This window comes from Coregonus lavaretus (assembly GCF_964263955.1).
Source record: "Coregonus lavaretus genome assembly, chromosome: 1".
NCBI lineage: Eukaryota > Metazoa > Chordata > Actinopteri > Salmoniformes > Salmonidae > Coregonus > Coregonus lavaretus.
The window spans coordinates 69632701-69653615 of NC_139988.1; the positions used below are offsets into that span (position 1 = coordinate 69632701).

The 20915-nt window shown below is 46.8% G+C and overlaps 1 protein-coding gene across 1 annotated transcript in view; it reads right to left on the bottom strand.

Moving 5' to 3' along the window:
• The window catches only part of acsl5 (acyl-CoA synthetase long chain family member 5), a gene marked incomplete at both ends in the record, with an annotated part of 42714 nt that overhangs the window by 8972 nt on the left and 12827 nt on the right, over positions 1-20915 (bottom strand). Inside the window, 11 exons of the mRNA XM_084164856.1 lie at positions 3330-3446; positions 4329-4417; positions 4741-4813; positions 5720-5815; positions 6046-6180; positions 6575-6709; positions 13259-13336; positions 17980-18053; positions 18137-18188; positions 18365-18397; positions 19234-19412. Coding sequence (XP_084020982.1) covers positions 3330-3446; positions 4329-4417; positions 4741-4813; positions 5720-5815; positions 6046-6180; positions 6575-6709; positions 13259-13336; positions 17980-18053; positions 18137-18188; positions 18365-18397; positions 19234-19412 — 1061 coding nt within the window. The remainder of the gene's footprint in view (positions 1-3329; positions 3447-4328; positions 4418-4740; positions 4814-5719; positions 5816-6045; positions 6181-6574; positions 6710-13258; positions 13337-17979; positions 18054-18136; positions 18189-18364; positions 18398-19233; positions 19413-20915) is intronic.

Consider the following 20915-nt stretch of genomic DNA (forward strand, 5'->3'; position numbering starts at 1 on the left):
CATGTGCATACTACTCTAGAAAAGAGTCCCCTGCAGAGAGGAACTATGACGTCGGAGCTCTTGGTGGTGAAGTTGGCATTAGAGGAGTGGAGACAGTGGCTGGAGGGTGCCACGGACCCGTTTCTCATCCTCACCGACCATCGGAACTTGGAATATATACGGACAGCGAGGCGGCTGAACCCGCGCCAAGCAAGGTGGGCCCTTTTCTTTACTAGATTCAATTTCACCTTGTCATTCCACCCAGGTTCAAAGAACATCAAAGCCGATGCCCTGTCCCGTCTCCACGATTCAGGAGAGGTCCCTGTCCTGAGTGGGTCCATCATACCGCCCTCCCAAATCGTTGCTCCCGTACTCTGGGACATAGACGTGGACATCCGCAAGGCTCTGTAGAGGGAAATCCGCACCGGCTACCTGTCCTCCGGAGCGCACCTACATTCCCACGGCTTTTGAACTGGGTGCACACATCCCTTGCCGCTGGACACCCAGGTATCACCCGCACCACTCAATCCATCTCTGTTAAGTACTGGTGGCCCACTTTGGCGCAGGACGTTGCCTGCTACATCAACTCCTGCTCCGTATGTGCCCAAACCAAGTCTCCCCCGGAACGCTCCTGCAGGGAAACTCCTTCCCCTCCCCGTGCCTCAGCGACCTTGGACCCATCTGTCGATAGATTTTGTCACTGATCTTCCCCTGTCTGATGGTTTCCCCACTGTTATGGTTGTTGTGGACAGATTCTCAAAATCCTGCCGTTTTATCCCTCTCTCTAGTCTCCCTACCACTCTCCAGGTCACTTCTGGCACAATGGCCTTCCGGAGGATATCGTCTCCGATTGTGGCCCCAAATCACATCGCGTGTATGGAGGGCTTTCATGGAGATGCTGGGGGTCACGGTCAGCCTCACTTCCGGATACCAGCCTCAATCTAACTGGCAGGTGGAGAGGATGAACCAGGAGCTGGGAAGTTTCCTGAGGAGTCACTGCCAGGACCGGCAGGGGGAATGGGCCCGATTCCTTCCTTTGGCTGAATACGCCCAGAATTCATTGCGACACTCCTCCACCAGCCTGACTCCTTTCAGTGTGTTCTGGGTTATCAGCCGGCTCTTACTCCGTTGACTCCGAGCCAGACCGAAACTCCTGCGGTGGACGAGTGGTTCAGGCGCGCAGAAGAGGTATGGAACGATGCCCAGCGCGCCATCCGCTGTCAGAAAGAGCAGGCGGATCGCCACCGCAGTGAGGCTCCCGTGTTCCATCCTGGTGATTGTGTCTGACTCTCCACCAGGAACCTCCCACTCCGCCTGCCCTGTAAGAAGCTGAGTCCCCAGTTTGTGGGGCCATTCAAGGTCCTCCGGAAGGTCAACGAGGTAACATACAGAATACAACTCCCCATTAACTACCGGATCTCACCATCTTTTCATGTTTCCCTCCTCAGGCCGGTGGTTTCTGGTCCCCTGGCTAATGCCGTACCCCACGACACCCCTCTGCCTCCCTTGGACATTGAGGGGAGCCCCGCCTATACGTCAGATCACCCCTGGACTCCCGACGTTGTGGGGGTTGGCTCCAGTACCTGGTGGACTGGGAGAGGTATGGTCCAGAGGAGCGTGCTGTTTTCCAGTGGACGACATTCTAGATCCCAACATCATCCGAAAATTCCACCTTCGCCGTCTGGACCGGCCCGCTCCTCACCCTCGGGACCGTCCTCCTGGCCAGCGTCGTCCTGCGGCTGGAGCCATGCGTCGGGGGGTACTGTCACGTCTACTCCCGCTCCCCCTCTCTGGCGCGCGACGTCGCCAGTCTACTAACCACCGGTCCTGGCAACCCATCATTACACACACCTGGCAACCCTCATTACGCACACCTGCGCCCCATTATGAGGCACACCTGGACTCCATCACTACCCTGATTACTTCCCCTTTATCTAGCATTCCTTTGTTATCACCCACCAGGCACTATTGTTTATGTTTTCCATGTTAGACGCTTCCCTTGTTTTGTATCGTTCCATGTTCTTCATAATTCAATTCACTAACTGCACTTGCTTCCTGACTCCCTGCGTCTACATTACAAAGCCGTAACAGTTTGAACCCGATCCATGGCGCAATACTTGGCTGTGTCATCACACAGTTCCATGGTTAGTGCATGCAATAGATACGGGTACAGCCTACTATTGTACAAAATCAGTATTCTTTTAATCTACCAATTGGTGCTGAAACGGAGACGAATATGCATATAATTAGATGGCTTTCTTTCATTGATCCCTAATATTCTGAACTTGTTCTCTCAGTATATTCTACTGAGTCTGTCAACTAAATTCTAACTAAAAGGTACAGCGTATTTAAAGGGATGGCTTAAGATAAATGTACTGAAATGAAAAATCCATGAGAAAATCTGTTGGCCAGAAAGTGGGAGGGTTGTCAGTGGTTGAATTACATTTATTCAGCGCACGCAAGGGAACCACGCCTGCAAAGCCCATTACGCACCTTCATAAGGTAAGTCTGAACACCAAGAAGTGCATAGGCAAGGTGCAGTTTTTCTTAAGTCGGAATCGGGACCAAAACGAATAGCAAGTGAATAGCACACTATTCTCATGCTTAAGTTCAAGGTTAGAATACTCATAGAGAGAAGTGCATAAAAGGGAAATTACAGTACGTTCCATTTACGCGCTTAACTCCCGTCGGAATTGGGCCCTATTGTCAGCCTGCAAAGCCAGTTGTCCTGCTTGCAAATTATAATGGCATAGTCTTGGGGTCTCATTTATAATGTTCTTACACACAGATTTGATTCTACAATTGTGTCTATTTCCATGTTGTGGTTTATAACCATTGAACTTGACATAAAAATGTGCATTTTTGTTCTATTTTTAAATGCATTTAGACATTTTTGTAACTGAAATGTACTATATAAACTGTGTACATTTTATAAATCAAGACACTGTATGACCCTGTACAACTACTGCAATAAAATGACCCTGCTGATGATATGATGTAGACTCCAGTATAGAAATAGTGAAACCTTGAATCAGGTAATTAAATTCAGATCAATTACCTCCGGTAATGGTAATCAGCACTGCCCTTTGTCCTGCTTGTAATAATCGAATAGGTGGGTTTAGAAAGTATAACTATGCTTGCGGGTGATACACAACCCCAGTATTTCACCCCGCTGATTGCTTGTCTGGCTTCGAATTGAATGAACAGGAGAGAGCTGGAAAACTATTCTATCCGGTCCTGATATTAAACTCCTCTACCACTGTCATGGAAATTGATGTCAGATTGATTCTATGCTTAGATAAATGCAGAAGGTTATTTCAAGGTTCAGTTTGTATTTATGAGAATCTCACCGGTAGCCATTTGCCAATGTCTCCAGTGTGTAGCCATCCATCTTTGTCCAGGGCCTCTGCTGTCTTCTCAGGGTCTTTCAGATAGCCTATGAACACGTTTTTACCTTTGATACAGACCTGAGAGAATAGAACAGTATGCATCAGTAAGGGAAATGTTCTCCTTGTGTTCTAAGTAGGGCCAGGGAGTTGTTCCGGACCATGTTACCTTACCAGGAAAAACTCCAGGTCCTAGTTCTAAGGTAGGCAAGCCATAGCAACCAATGTTAAGCTATGAGATAGTTTAATTTCTTTAAGTTAAAGCCGCAGAATGCAGAAATCACTCCACCATTGACTGGATGCTAAAATTCTAAAATGTTTGCATAATTTCATAATTTGTTTATGTGACAAAACAAGCAATGTATAGTGTAGAGAATCATTGTACCATCTAAACTGCTTTGAAATATATTTTCCATAACCAAAACTATCTTATCAGTTGTTTGAAGCTGGTGTACAAAACTGAAAGTAGAAAGAAGCAACATTTGAACTTAAGGACAGTAAGCAAAGACATAGTGCACATAGAACAGATCTACCGCTTTTCAGACTTGCTTTCATCGAGAAGGACAGATCTATAACTCACATGTCTATGTGAATTTGGTCGGGTCGCCCACAAAGCTACATATTGTGACTTTAAGCTAATTTTCTACAAATTAAAAAGTATGGGGAAATCGGGGAAAGACAGAGCCTTGGGGCGCCCTTCCATGTCCAACCCCCCCACCCCCATGCTTCTGAATGACCCCTAATGTAAACAATCTGTTTCCACTAGCATTGCTGCATTCTTCAAAAATGATAGCCAGATTAATCAGGACATTACTAAATAACTAGCCTACTTTTTTATGGTTTGAAGAAAACAACAACACCCCAGGGAAGTCGAGAAATAAGCTGTTAAAAGTCATTCAAATCTTAGAAAAATAGTAGTTTTTCCATACAATGCAGCATGGCTAGGTAGGGACAACCACTTACCTCCCCTTCACCGTTGGAAGCAAAGTAGTTCATCTCTTCAACATCAACCAGTTTCACAATGTTACAAGGTATAGGAGCTCCAACATGCCCTGAGGAAAGAAACCCTTGTTTTGTAATTTGGGTGAATATATAAGGTCCCTCCGCTCAAACCTGCTTCCCCAATGCATTTTGAGAAGGAAGTAAGAAGAAAGGATGCAAGTGTTCTCAACTTAAAGGGATAGTTCAACCAAATTACAAAATTACATTGCGGTTGGTAAAAGTGGCTAGGTAAACAAACACAAAGCATGGATTGCAGTCTCTCCTTGTCCATAGACTGCTTTTAGGGTAAGGAAACAAAAAACTTGACATTTGGGTGAACTATCCCTTTAATTTAGCATCCTCTGTGAGGTTGTAAATATTTGTAGTGACATACCAGAAGTGGCGTCTCCTGGCATGGTGAAGGAGCAGGCAGCAGTACACTCTGTTTGGCCGTACGCCTCAAAAATCTGGAGAACCAATCAGAACAGCGAGATCAGTAGGGTCAGTGTGAGCTGGTTGTCACAGCAACATGGACAGATCAATACATTTGCGGTAATCTCTGCTCTCCAAACAAAAGCACATGGCCTCAGTTGCTCAGTGCTATTACAAGATCCACAATGGCACAGGATTGGTTTAATTATATAATAATTACCATCTTATGGTCTTTACAGAAAATAAAATGAAAGTCGCACACTATTCTCTCCTTGCCAAAACGTTGGTGATATTGAAAGTTAATTTCAAGGTGTGCAACAGTGATTTTATTTTACATGTTTATCTTCAACTGTGATTTTATTTTACAAGTTTATCTTCGGTTGGTCAGGATATGTTCTTTTTTCATTTACACCTTATAATACGGTCTTGTTATTATTCAAAGTGACCTACCTCAGCATGTTTCTTCAGTAGATATGACCCATATATGTAGGAATCAAACTTACAACTCAGGTATTGTAAACACCTTCCAGTGGCATATGTGTGATGTTTGAAGCATCCATTCAACTGCTTTCTAGGTATATTTGATATGAGTCATGACCTGTTTTGACAAGTTCTCCTTAATACAGTAATATAATCATTGACGGAGGTGTCTCACCAAAGAGTTATGGAAACACATACATCCTGTTCACACTGCACTTCAATCACAATCACAGAGCTTCATTGTCATCTAATTGGAATATTCTACTCCAAAAAGTGACTATTGGGTTTCAGTTAGCCCAGGGTTAACACATGCTTGTGTAAAAGGAGGGTAAGCTAGGGTAAAGGATAGACATGGGCCAAGAACATGCAGTGTGAAAAGCCCTTTTGAATGGTAGAATAAAATGAATGGGTAGACGGTAGATCTATGGTAGATAATAGATGGGTAGATGATGCTAATGTACCTGACACCCCAGAGATGCCCGGAGGAAGTTGAGAACGGAAGGAGAGATGGGCGCTGCTCCCGTCACCATCACTCGCACACGTCCCCCCAACGACTCCTACAGAGAACCGACACGACACGTTCTAGATTGTAGCGCATTCTGTACCATAACACCCTCCCAATTCACAGCCACTGTCTTGTGCAGTGTAACATGATTTTTCTCTTCTGTTGCCTTTTTAGGCACAGGAAACGGTTTATATGTAGCCTCCAAGGATTGTTGGCACAACATCGGCAATAGCATTGTTGACTTCCTTGAACACGATGACTCCTACTTGGAGAGTGCCATACCTGAACTTTGTGGAAGATGAGCTTGTCCCATATACTGTCTTTTCTGATGACACCCTCCTTAACTTCGGCAAGCTTTCTGTTAGTGGCAAAATTCAGAAGCCATTTTTTGAAGGGGGTTTGGGCTCCACTTTGGACCTATAGTAGAAAGAGAAAGGTTACTCATTTTGGTCTCATATAGATAGTCCTCTTTGGTAGTTTTGGTATTTTATTAGGATCCCCATTAGCTTATTCAAAAGCAGCAGCTACTCTTCCTAGGGTCCACAAAAAACATGAAACATGACATAATACAGAACATGAATAGACAAGAACAGCTCAAGGACAGAACTACATACATTTTGAATGGTCTATAGATGTTCAAACTGTCCATTGCAGCTATCAACTGTAACTCTGTAACTGTAACTTTGTAACTCTGTTGACATGCAACAATTTGCTGGGAGTTAGGTTTAGGTAAAGCGTTGAGATTAGCGGTGGGGTTAGTGTACAGTATGAGTGCACACTTCAGGAGAAGAACCGCAGATTAACAACTCACTTTGTCATATACGCGGTTCAGAAGTCGCGGCACCACGGGGAAGATGGTGGGCTGCAGGTTCTTCATGTCGTCTGGCAGTAGTTTAATGTCGCCTTGAAAGAATCCGACCCTGGCCCCAGCACCGTACATCACTGTCTGGGAGAGAACACAAGCACTTCTAGACTAGCACCCATCAGCCTCAATACTCAACTCAGAGAACTCTATGTCCTCTGCTCCCATTGGTGAAAAATGTAAGAGATAAATGTCACTTGTCAATAGAAAACATATTTTTTGAAACAAGAAAGAAGAATTTGTTCCTCATTGACTTGCCTGGATAAATACTAAATAAATAAATAGTAAAAAGTAAATATTTGTCATAAAGTATTTGCCATGTATGCATGCTAAAGAGTCGTACTAGCTGGAGGTGCTCAAAGATAAGGTTGAGTTAATGTCATGAGCACTCTCTCTCCCTGGTAGCAACATTAATTGCATTCAATTCTCTGCCACTCTGCTCACTCTCTCCCTACTCTGCCTAACGAGCTCCACCTGGCTCCGCCCTGCTCTGCTCTTGTTACCTGGCCAGCTGCACTGCATTTCCCACTCACCATCCTCACCTTGCCTCACTCTGTTCTAATTACTCTGCCAGCTGAACTGCATTTCCCCACTAACCTCTCCCAGTATATCAAGCCCTGTTTTTCAGCCAAGCCCTGTCAGATCGTCTTCAAACCCGGACCAGTAACCTGCCTGTCTGCGCTCTGACTCCTGTTTGGGATACCGATCCTTTCTTGACTGCCTCCTTGTTCTACTGCCCCGTCTATCCCGACCTGCCTTCTGGACCTCGACTACTCTCCGATCTTCAGCCCCTCCGGTAACTCGATTCTGCTTTCTGTCTCTCACCACGATATTTGCCCAGCCCTGATCTGTACTTCTGCCTGCCATTCATATTGCTGTTGTGTGTGTGTTCCCCCAGGTCTCCGACCACCAGATGAGCGTGCCCAGACGCTTCACCACCCTCAGCCCGATACGCCGCTCCATCACTGGGGAACACACACACTAAGCACTTGGACTGGACACCCCCGGACATTTGGTGACCCCCGGAGCACAGGTACCCACAGGACCCTGAAAGACCCCAGAGCCCCTAGCACCCCTGGAACCCCTGACACCCCTGGCACTCCTCTTCCCGCCTGAAACCTTCAATAAAGAACTCTGAATTTGAACTTGCGCTCTTGGGTCCTCTTCTGTCCGTGACAGAACGATCTGACCACGATGGAAGAAGAGCCAGAGATGACTGCCCTACAGCGACTGGAACGCTCTGAGGGAGACATAAATCGGATGGCTGGCGACATCGCTTCCCTTCTCCAGCTATTCAACCAGCAGCAACAACAGTTCCAACTGCAGCAACAACAGCTAGCCCAAGCCCTGCAACTACTCTCAAACCCGGCTACTCCACCTGCACCCCCCCCTGGTCCTTCTGTTCCTGTACCACCGACACTCCTTCATCCCTCCGCTGGAGGTCCCAATGCTGCAGGCCCGGCAGTGCTGCCACCAGATCCCCACGCTCCTGAACCAAAGATTGGGAACCCGGAACGTTTTGATGGCAACCAGAAGCAAGTAAGACCATTCTTGAGCAGCTGCCGAATCCAGTTTGCACTACAGCCCAGGACTTTCTCAACAGAGGGAGCCAAGGTGGGGTATGTCATCACACATCTCACCGGTCGAGCTCGGTTGTGGGGAACGGCGGAATTCGACCGGCAAACCCCAGCCTGTGCCTCCTTCAGTGCCTTTGAGGAGGAGATGTTAAAGGTCTTTGACCTAGGCTCGCCAACAGCCGAAGCGTCACAAGCTCTGCTCACCATCCGTCAGGGCAATCGGACAGTGGCAGACTTCTCCATTGACTTTCGTACCCTGGCCAGTCAAAGCTCGTTTAACCCAGAGGCACTGGTGCAAGCCTTCCTCCATAGCCTGGCGGACTATATCAAAGACGAGCTTGTTTCCCATGACCCGCCCTCAACGCTTGATGCCGCCATTGACCTTGCCGTCCGCATTGACCGCCGTATACAGACCCGGAGGAGGGAGAAGGGCCGTCTCAGTCAACCTGCCATCCGCACTCGGGTCGATACCGCTTCTGTCCAGCCCCTGCCTGTCAAGTCCCATAGCCAACTCAATCAGCCTGAGCCCATGGAGATTGGCCGTGCCTCTCTGACTCCCGAGGAGCGTCGGCGCCGTCTAAGCTCCAACCTTTGCCTCTACTGTGGTGGCGAAAATCACCGTGTCGCCACTTGTCCGGCAAAAGCCGCAGCTCACCAGGTGTAGGGGAGATCCGGGTGAGCTCAACAAGCCTTCAGTCTCCCTCCATCCGAAAGACCCTGCTTCATCTCCGCCTTCAGCTTTCTGACAAGACTCATACATTGGCCGCCCTTGTGGATTCCGGAGCCGAAGCAAACATCATGGACCCTGAGCTTGCACAGCAACTGGGCGTGAACCATCATCAACTGACACAACCCATTCCTGCACGAGCCCTGGATGGGCATCATCTTGGCACTGTCACTCATATCTCCGCCCCTGTGACAATCCTGCTGTCAGGAAACCACCAGGAGTCCATCCAGTTTCACCTCCTACACTCACCTGGCCAACCACTCATTCTTGGATACCCGTGGCTCCGTCAGCACAACCCCCACATCGACTGGGAGACAGGAACAGTCCGTGAGTGGGGAAGGAGTTGTCACCAGACCTGTTTAAGGGGGGCCACCCTGCCCGTTCACCGGGAAAGATCTAGCGCTACCCCCGACATATCCAATGTTCCGGACTGTTACCACAGCCTGAAAGAGGTGTTCAACAAATCCAAGGCGACATCTCTACCCCCACACAGACCCTATGACTGCGCGATTGATCTCCTGCCTGGCACAGCACCTCCCAAGGGTCGTCTGTATTCACTGTCAGCCCCGGAAAGAAAGGCCATGGAGGACTACATTAATGACTCTCTTGCCGCCGGGATAATTAGACCGTCATCTTCCCCCGCAGGAGCGGGATTCTTCTTTGTCGGCAAGAAGGACGGTTCTCTTCGTCCATGCATAGATTACCGGGGTCTGAACGACATCACGGTTAAGAATCGCTACCCACTGCCCTTACTTTCGTCTGCCTTCGAACTGCTGCAGGGAGCCACTGTATTCACAAAGCTGGACCTTCGCAATGCCTACCATCTGGTGCGGATGAGGGAGGGAGACGAATGGAAGACAGCGTTCAACACACCAACCGGCCACTATGAATATCTCGTCATGCCCTTCGGCCTCACCAATGCCCCAGCAGTTTTTCAAGCCCTAGTGAATGATATCCTCAGGGACATGCTAAATACGTTCGTATTTGTGTACCTTGACGATATTTTAATATTCTCAAAGACTCTGTCAGAACACACGCACCACGTCCAGTTGGTCCTGCGCCGCCTGCTGGAGAACTCTCTTTTCGTGAAGGCAGAGAAGTGCGAGTTCCATGCCAAAACCGTTTCATTCCTGGGGTATGTGGTGACCGAGGGCAGCATTCAGATGGATCTCACGAAGGTGTCGGCTGTCACTTCCTGGCCAGTTCCTGAGTCTCGGAAAAAGTTGCAACAGTTCCTGGGCTTTGCCAACTTTTATAGGAGATTCATCAGAAACTATAGCACAGTGGCTGCACCCCTCACGGCGCTAACCAGCACTAAACAACCGTACCAATGGACATCAGCTGCTGATAAGGCCTTCAATATCCTCAAGACATGTTTCACTTCTGCTCCCATCCTCCAGATGCCAGATGCAGCAAGGCAGTTTGTGGTGGAGGTAGATGCTTCGGACGTGGGAGTGGGTGCAGTGCTTTCTCAAAGAGCAGCTGAGGATGGCAAGATGCACCCCTGTGCCTTCTACTCCCGTCGGCTAACCCCTGCCGAATGCAACTACGACATTGGGAACCGCGAGCTGTTGGCTGTCAAGCTCGCCCTTGAAGAATGGCGGCACTGGTTAGAGGGGTCAAAGGAACCATTCGTAGTGTGGACAGACCACAAGAACCTGGAGTATATCCAAACAGCCAGGAGGCTGAACTCCCGTCAACAGCGGTGGTCTCTGTTCTTTACGCGCTTCAATTTCACGCTCTCCTACCGCCCGGGATCTCGCAACATCAAACCTGATGCTCTTTCCCGGATGTTTCAGAAGGACGAGACCACCGCCATGACTGCCCCCATTCTTCCCAGCCACTTGGTCGTAGCGGCCCTCACCTGGGAGATCGAGAAGCAGGTCATGGAGGCTCTTCGGGACCAGCCAGGTCCAAGCACCAGCGCCCCCAACCGTCTGTTTGTTCCAGCAAATCTCAGGTCACCTGTGATTCAGTGGGGGCACGAATCCCGTCTGGCCTGTCATCCCGGCATCACTCGCACCCTTCATCTGGTCCGCCAGCGGTTCTGGTGGCGGCGGATGAGACGGGATGTCCGAGAATTCATCCGAGCTTGTCCCACTTGTAACCGAAACAAGACCCCCAACCAGCCTCCTGCTGGGTTGCTGCAACCCCTACTCATACCCAAGAGGCCCTGGTCCCACGTTTCACTGGACTTTGTTACGGGCCTTCCGCCCTCTGACGGACACACAGTCATCCTTACCATTGTTGACCGCTTTAGTAAGATGACCCACTTCGTGCCCCTTCCCAAACTACCCTCTGCTAAAGAGACCTCCCAGGTGGTCCTGGAACATGTGTTTCGTATCCATGGCCTACCCCAGGATATAGTGTCAGACCGGGGCCCGCAATTCTCAGCAACCTTTTGGAAGGAGTTCTGTCATCTCCTTGGGGCCACCGCCAGCCTATCGTCTGGATTCCACCCGCAGTCAAACGGCCAGACTGAACGCATGAACCAGGAGCTGGAGAAGGCACTGAGGTGTGTGGCTTCCCAAAATCCCCGGGCCTGGGCTCAACACCTGCTCTGGGTGGAATATGCCCATAATTCACTCACCAGTTCCTCCACCGGGCTCTCCCCCTTTCAGTGTGTCTACGGGTATCAACCTCCACTGTTTGCCAGCCAGGAGGCGGAAGCCACCTGTCCGTCTGCTCTTGCGTATGCCCGCCGCTGCCGCCGCACTTGGGCCCAGGCTCGCACTGTGCTCCTGAAGTCTGGAACCAGCTACGCCGTCGGTGCCAACCGACGGAGGACCCCAGCACCTACTTACCGGGTTGGTCAGAAGGTCTGGCTGTCTGCCCGGGATCTGCCGCTGCGGGTTGAATCACGAAAGCTGGCCCCTCGCTTCATTGGTCCTTTTCCTGTGCAGAAAGTCATCAGTCCAACGGCGGTCCGACTTCAGTTGCCCGCTTCCATGCGGGTCCACCCCACCTTCCACGTCTCCAAGGTCAAGCCGGTCCATGAAAGTCCCCTGGTCCCTGCAGCTCCGGCGCCACCTCCTCCGCGCCTCGTAGATGGCGGTCCTGTCTTCACCGTCCGGCGGCTGCTCCGCTCTAGGCGAAGGGGTAGGGGTCTCCAGTACCTCGTTGACTGGGAGGGATATGGTCCAGAGGAGAGGACCTGGATCCCGGCCAGGAGGATAGTGGACCGGACCCTTATCACTGACTTCCACCGACTACATCCTGATCAGCCTGCAATCCGTAGGGGCCGTCCAAGAGGGGTTCCTAGCCGTCCTGCCCGCCCTGCTTCCTGTCCTGTGCCTGACCCTGCTCCTGTCTCAGTGCCTGTCCTGTCTCCCGACCGTGACCCTCCAGCTCCTTCTGAGGATGAGGAGATTCACTCGGACCGCTCGGAGGAGTTCTGACCCGCCGCCTGCTCCCCTCCACCCTCCCGGCATGATGTTGTTCTTGGGACTTCTGGGGCCGTCCCTTGGAGGGGGGGTCCTGTCATGAGCACTCTCTCTCCCTGGTAGCAACATTAATTGCATTCAATTCTCTGCCACTCTGCTCACTCTCTCCCTACTCTGCCTAACGAGCTCCACCTGGCTCCGCCCTGCTCTGCTCTTGTTACCTGGCCAGCTGCACTGCATTTCCCACTCACCATCCTCACCTTGCCTCACTCTGTTCTAATTACTCTGCCAGCTGAACTGCATTTCCCCACTAACCTCTCCCAGTATATCAAGCCCTGTTTTTCAGCCAAGCCCTGTCAGATCGTCTTCAAACCCGGACCAGTAACCTGCCTGTCTGCGCTCTGACTCCTGTTTGGGATACCGATCCTTTCTTGACTGCCTCCTTGTTCTACTGCCCCGTCTATCCCGACCTGCCTTCTGGACCTCGACTACTCTCCGATCTTCAGCCCCTCCGGTAACTCGATTCTGCTTTCTGTCTCTCACCACGATATTTGCCCAGCCCTGATCTGTACTTCTGCCTGCCATTCATATTGCTGTTGTGTGTGTGTTCCCCCAGGTCTCCGACCACCAGATGAGCGTGCCCAGACGCTTCACCACCCTCAGCCCGATACGCCGCTCCATCACTGGGGAACACACACACTAAGCACTTGGACTGGACACCCCCGGACATTTGGTGACCCCCGGAGCACAGGTACCCACAGGACCCTGAAAGACCCCAGAGCCCCTAGCACCCCTGGAACCCCTGACACCCCTGGCACTCCTCTTCCTGCCTGAAACCTTCAATAAAGAACTCTGAATTTGAACTTGCGCTCTTGGGTCCTCTTCTGTCCGTGACAGTTAATGTAAAAAAATTCAAGACTAGTTTGCAGTTAGACTGTGAACTCACCTGTACAACCCTCTCAAACATGTGTGCCAGAGGCAGGAAGGAGATGGACACATCCTGAGTACTAGGAACCACGGAAATCTGTGGGGGACACAAGTTGGTTCCGAAGGTTATGATTACTGACTACAAATGACTACAAATCTCGGCAACCCAGAACCAAATCACGTGTGAATGCTTGCCTCTTTTTTCACCTTTCACAAGAGACTACAATATTATAAGATCTCTCTCCTTCTCTTTTTCTCCCTCACACATATGCAACCCCACACACACGCAAGCACACACGCAAGCACACACGCACACACACACTCTTGCGCAGCTAACCTTGTGGGGACATACAATTTAGTCCCATTCAAAATCCTATTTTCCCTAACCCCTAACCCTAACTCGAACCCGTACCCTTACCCTAACCCTAAACCTAACCCTAACTCCTAACCCTAAAACGAACCCTATCTCCTAACCATAAACCTAATTCTAACCCTAATACTAATTCTAACCTTAACCCTAAACCCCCTAGAAATAGCATTTGACCTTGTGGGGACCAACAAAATGTCCCCAGTTGGTCAAATTGTTATTAGTTTACTATTCTTGTGGGAACTTCTGGTCCCCACAAGTATAGTTAAACACGTCCACACACACGAGGATAAAATCACAGTGATCCTATTAAATTACTACAGTGAGCTCCAAAAGTATTGGGTCAGTGAATCTTTTACAGTGGGGAAAAAAAGTATTTAGTCAGCCACCAATTGTGCAAGTTCTCCCCCACTTAAAAAGATGAGAGAGGCCTGTAATTTTCATCATAGGTACACGTCAACTATGACAGACAAATTGAGGAAAAAAAATCCAGGAAATCACATTGTAGGATTTTTAATGAATTTATTTGCAGATTATGGTGGAAAATAAGTATTTGGTCACCTAAAAACAAGCAGATTTCTGGCTCTCACAGACCTGTAAATTCTTCTTTAAGAGGCTCCTCTGTCCTCCACTCGTTACCTGTATTAATGGCACCTGTTTGAACTTGTTATCAGTATAAAAGACACCTGTCCACAACCTCAAACAGTCACACTCCAAACCCCACTATGGCCAAGACCAAAGAGCTGTCAAAGGACACCAGAAACAAAATTGTAGACCTGCACCAGGCTGGGAAGACTGAATCTGCAATAGGTAAGCAGCTTGGTTTGAAGAAATCAACTGTGGGAGCAATTATTAGGAAATGGAAGACATAAAAGACCATTGATAATCTCCCTCGATCTGGGGCTCCACGCAAGATCTCACCCCGTGGGGTCAAAATGATCACAAGAACGGTGAGCAAAAATCCCAGAACCACACGGGGGGACCTACTGAATGACCGGCAGAGAGATGGGACCAAAGTAACAAAGCCTACCATCAGTAACACACTACGCCGTCAGGGACTCAAATCCTGCAGTGCCAGACGTGTCCCCCTGCTTAAGCCAGTACATGTCCAGGCCCGTCTGAAGTTTGCTAGAGTGCATTTGGATGATCCAGAAGAGGATTGGGAGAATGTCATATGGTCAGATGAAACCAAAATATAACTTTTTGGTAAAAACTCAACTCGTCGTGTTTGGAGGACAAAGAATGCTGAGTTGCATCCAAAGAACACCATACCTACTGTGAAGCATGGGGGTGGAAACATCATGCTTTGGGGCTGTTTTTCTGCAAAGGGACCAGGACGACTGATCCGTGTAAAGGAAAGAATGAATGGGGCCATGTATCGTGAGATTTTGAGTGAAAACCTCCTTCCATCAGCAAGGGCATTGAAGATGAAACGTGGCTGGGTCTTTCAGCATGACAATGATCCCAAACACACCGCCCGGGCAACGAAGGAGTGGCTTCGTAAGAAGCATTTCAAGGTCCTGGAGTGGCCTAGCCAGTCTCCAGATCTCAACCCCATAGGAAATCTTTGGAGGGAGTTGAAAGTCCGTGTTGCCCAGCGACAGCCCCAAATCATCACTGCTCTAGAGGAGATCTGCATGGAGGAATGGGCCAAAATACCAGCAACAGTGTGTGAAAACCTTGTGAAGACTTACAGAAAACGTTTGAACTGTGTCATTGCCAACAAAGGGTATATAACAAAGTATTGAGAAACTTTTGTTATTGACCAAATACTTATTTTCCACCATAATTTGCAAATAAATTCATTAAAAATGATTTTTCTCATTTTGTCTGTCATAGTTGACGTGTACCTATGATGAAAATTACAGGCCTCTCTCATCTTTTTAAGTGGGAGAACTTGCACAATTGGTGGCTGACTAAATACTTTTTTTCCCCACTATAGTTTTTTTGTGCACAAATTGGTTTAAATCCCTGTTTGTCAACTGTTCTGTGATGTTTCACAAACGTTCTGAACCTTTTCAATCACCCAGCAGTGCTATCTGCAGAGTTAGCTCCAGGTAAATGTTGCAATTCTCCTGCCATTCCTGAACCTGAGACCAAAAACAAGCTACATATGGACAGTACCAACATAAATGATCTAATAATTCTGTCACTTCACAGCAACATCTGCAGGGCTGGGATGGTTGTATCCCCCATATATATAACATTATATTTGTTGCAAGAATGTTTGAATCCGGCGTTGTTTTGTGTATCAGTTCATAAACCATGTGCCATAGAATCGGTACATCGAAAATCTCTTCCCAACTATTTTGCAATCTGTATGGCACAGCTGTCCATTTTTTGGTCGTTAAATGAAACTGGTATACTTTTTTATTTATCACAATTTTCTTTAACCAATTTTGGTTAATGCAGGGCAAGTTCCTTACTTTCTCCCAATATTTGTTGTAATATTTGTTCTGTCTTTTCTGATGGATTAAACTGAAATTGCAACAAACTTTATATGGTTTGTTTTTAAAATAGCAATATTTTGGAGATTATTTCATTTTAAAATATCCGAAAGTGAGAGGTTGTAATCTGAATAAAGGGAAAAAGGCCATTCTTGCATTCTTGAACATGGGTTGAGACATTCTTACTAATCTGCTAGAAAACCAGTTCAGATTTAAGTATAACTTTTGTATGACTGAAGCCTTTAGTGAAAAGTCTAATGCTTCAATATTTAATTATTTCTGCCCTCTGAATTAATATTCATTAAATAAATTGGCCCATTAAAATGTGTCTGGCTTGCCGTTCCAAATAAAATGGAATATTTTTTGCTCAAATAATTTAAAAAACAAGTCGCTAGGTGTAGGCAAGGCCATAAGCAAAAAGGTAAACTGGGATATGACTAAAGAGTCAGGGTGGTTTTTCCACAAATAGACAGGTATTTTCCTTTCCATGATAGCAAGATCTTATCTATTTTTGCTAACTTTCTATTAAAATGTATTGTATTGAGATCATTTATTTCTTTCGGTATATGAATAACGAGTATGTCCACTTCACCATCAGACCATTTTATTGGTAAACTACATGGTAATGTAGTCCTGAGTGGCGCAGTGGTCTAAGGCACTGCATCGCAGTGCTAACTGTGCCACTAGAGATCCTGGTTCGAATCCAGGCTCTGTCGCAGCCGGCCGCGACCAGGAGACTCATGGGCTGCGCACAATTGGCCCAGCGTCGTCCAGGGTAGGGGAGGGAATGGCCGGCAGGGATGTAGCTCAGTTGATAGAGCATGGCGTTTGATTTCCACGGGGGGCCAGTATAAAAAAAAACAAATGTATTCACTAACTGTAAGTCGCTCTGGATAAGAGCGTCTGCTAAATGACTAAAATGTAAAAATTTAAAATGTAATGTAAAAGTGATCCAATACCTTATATAGTACACTTATCATAATTTGGTTGTAATCCAGATAGGTTAGAACAAGTATCTAGATCCTCTATGAGGGTGTGGAGGGAACCAAATTGTGGATTTAAAAGAAAACATGAATCATCAGCATACAATGACAGCCTTGTTTGTAATCCCTGTATTTGTAGCCCGTTGACATTATTGCTGGATCTGATTTTAATAGCTAACATTTCGATGGCCATAATAAATAGATATGCCGATAGTGGACAACCTTGTTTTGAGTGAGAAAGTTACAGGCGCACAAATATCATACCCCCAAGACATGCTAACCTCTCACCATTACAATAACAGGGAAGGTTAGCATTTAGGGGGGGGGGTATGATATTTGTGCGTCTGTAACTTTCTCACTCATCATTATTAAGGATTCATTCAGGATTATCAGTAATCATGGTAGCATCCACATTAATGTAGACGTGTTTAGAAACATATTCTATTCTTATTTACAATAATAGTGACTCCAAAATGACACAATACATTGTTTACCATTCATTTCTATTGGGCACAAAATTATCTGAAACACAACCAAAACAAACAGCAAATGCATGCAACAAATGTGTAAAGTCACAAGCTTGATGTAGTCATTGTGTGCTATGAATATGGGACCAAATACTTAGCTTTGTACTACTTTAAGACACATATAAGTGAATTTGGGTCCCCTAAAATGGGATGTCTATGTGCAGAAAGTGATGTTATTTCTAAACGGTTCGCCCGATATGGATGAAAAAGCCCTCAAATTAAAGCTGATAGTCTGCACTTTAATCTCATAGTCATTGCATCATTTGAAATCCAGTGCTGGACTACTGTATATGTTATTGGATTACTATATGTGATTCTACATGTAAATCTATGGGTATGGTAACTTTCCTATAGGGTAAAACCTAGACCTAGGCAGAGTACTGTTTATGTGTCAGTTCCTGAGAGAGTATGCATACCTCAAAGGTTTTAATCACACCTGCTGCATCCGAGACCACATTTTCATGAGTCAGCATTGCTCCCTTAGGGTCACCTGAAACCAACAACTAATATTAGGAGGGTGTTCACATGATATACAAGAGACACACACACACAGTAAAGTACAGTATGGTCAACCTGTAGTTCCACTGGTGAAACATATGATGCTGAGGTCCTCCGGCTTTGGTGGCTGTAGGGGAAGCAGAAACACACATTTACCGTAGTATTTCTACATACAATTTTGCCAGAAAAAAACTATTTTGAAATCAAAAGCAGGTGGGGTTAATACAGCTGAATATTCCTTAGAACATTGTTTTAGACTGGATAATAAATATACAAGTAACATATTGTATGACTTTTACTTACAACTGGCTTGTGTAGATTGTCCTTCCCCAGAGCCTAAAAAATATTTTTGATTCAATTGATTTATCTAAAACGGTTTTTTGATAAATGTTTGAAAAGAGGACAGCATTTGCTCTACATTGGGCATGGCCACTGAAACACTATGGACTAGTACTTGCTTAACCACCCTAGAGCATTGTTTACCAATCCTCTTCTTGAGTACCAAGCCAGTTCCACTAATTTTATGCATTTCAACATTGTCTTACATTGCGCTGGTGTAAGACTGGCGTAAGACTATGGCATTTCAGTACAAGCACACTTGATTCATCTCATCAACTTATTACCATGCACTTCATTAGTTGAGGTGTGCTTTAACTGGAATTGGTCAAATAAGTGGAACTGAGTAGAGGGACTTCAGGAGAGATTTGCGAAACACTGCCCTAGAGAGTAGCGATTATCACAATAACTTTCTTGAACAATTACAGTTGGGACCTCATTAAGAAAATACAGGATTAGAGATAAGACAGCTTTAGTAGGCAATGTAAGTCTACTCCTGCAGTATTACCCCCCGAATGGTTGTTAGGATTTGGGAATGTAAAGTTGATCCTATCTATGATTAAGGTCAATTTGTTCTTGGAGCATGGGTAAAATACAGCTGAACTTATCATAGACCCTTGGGGAACCCCTCGGGAGCAATAGGCTTTGAACTGATGAAGACCCCAAGGGTCGAAAAGCTATTCCAATACAACTTGGAAGCATAGATTGCAGTGTGCAGTCTTTTTCTTTTTTTACTTAACAAATACTTTATTCTCCAGCACCTGCTCAAAGCCATTGAAAGTGTGTAAACGCTTATTTTCTTAGACATCCCTATATACTGTCATACAGTACAGTACCTCCACTTCCTGTAGGGACATGATGTCCACCCCACACTTTGCGCCCCGTACGGTCAGCTCAGTGTCAAAGGCATCCATGAGGATAATAGTTTTGAGGTCAGGCGTCTCTCCCTTCTCACAGTTTTCAAGCAGTGTCTCGGCTTTGTTCTGTTTGTCACACAGCACTGTGGAGATGTCCGCTGAAATCACAAACAATCAGTTGAAAATGTGGCGGCTGGAACATGTTCAAATTGATCAGAAATACAGTGTAGACATTGCTAATGTTGTAAATGGCTATTGTAGCTGTAGAAAAAGCCATATCAGACTGGCCAATAAACTCTGCCTAGAAGGTCAGCATCCCGGAGTCGCCTCTTCACTGTTGACGTTGAGACTGGTGTTTTGCGGGTACTATTTAATGAAGCTGCCAGTTGAGGACCTGTGAGGCGCCTGTTTCTCAAACTAGACACTCTAATGTATTTGTCCTCTTGCTCAGTTGTGCACCGGGGCCTCCCAATCCTCTTTCTATTCTGGTTAGAGCCAGTTTGCGCTGTTCTTTGAAGGGAGTAGTACACAGCGTTGTACGAGATCTTCAGTTTCTTGGCAATTTCTTGCATGGAATAGCCTTAATTTCTCAGAACAAGAATAGACTTATGAGTTTCAGAAGAAAGTTATTTGTTTCTGGGCATTTTGAGCCTGTAATCGAACCCACAATTGCTGATGCTCCAGATACTCAACTAGTCTCAAACAGGCCAGTTGTATTGCTTCTTTAATCAGCACAACAGTTTTCAGCTGTGCTAACATGGTGCCTGAACGGTCACACGCTCCCCAAAGCGAGTGCGGAGAGTTGGCTCTGGTCTGAAACCTGGCTCCGCCAACCACCCTGTGTGCCCCCCCAAAAAATTTTTCGGGCTTCTGTCGTGGTCGTGAACTTCGGAGTCGCCGTTGATCCTCCCATGTCCAAGACGTCTGCTCCTCCCGGACACGCTGCTTGGTCCGTTTGTGGTGGGATCTTCTGTCACGTTCGTTGATTGAAGGCTCGGACCAAGGTGCAGCGTGGTAGGCGAACATATTAATTTATTAAATGAACACAGAAAAAACAACAAAATACACACGAACGTGGAGTTCTGCAGGCTCCAAAGCACCTATACAAAAACAAGATCCCACAAACTAAGGTGGGAAAAAGGCTGCCTAAGTATGATCCCCTATCAGAGACAACGATAGACAGCTGCCTCTGATTGGGAACCATACCCGGCAAACAAAGAAATAGAAACACTAGAATGCCCACCCAAATCACACCCTGACCTAACCAAATAGAGAATAAAAGGGATATCTAAGGTCAGGGCGTGACAGTAATGTGTTGTATTGGATTTTCCCCAAACACTTTGTATTCAGGACAAAAAGTTAATTGCTTTGCCACATTTTCTTGCAGTATTAATTTAGTGCCTTGATGCAAACAGGATGTTTTTGAGTATTTTTATTCTGTACAGGCTTCCTTCTTTTCACTCTGTCAGTTAGGTTAGTATTGTGGAATAACTACAATGTTGTTGATCCATCCTCAGTTTTCTCCTATCACAGCCATTCAACTCTGTAACTGTTTTAATGTCACAATTGGCCTCATGGAGAAATCCCTGAGCGGTTTTCTTTCCTCTTCTGCAACTGAGTTAGGAAGGATGCCTGTATATTTGTAGTGACTGGGTGTATTG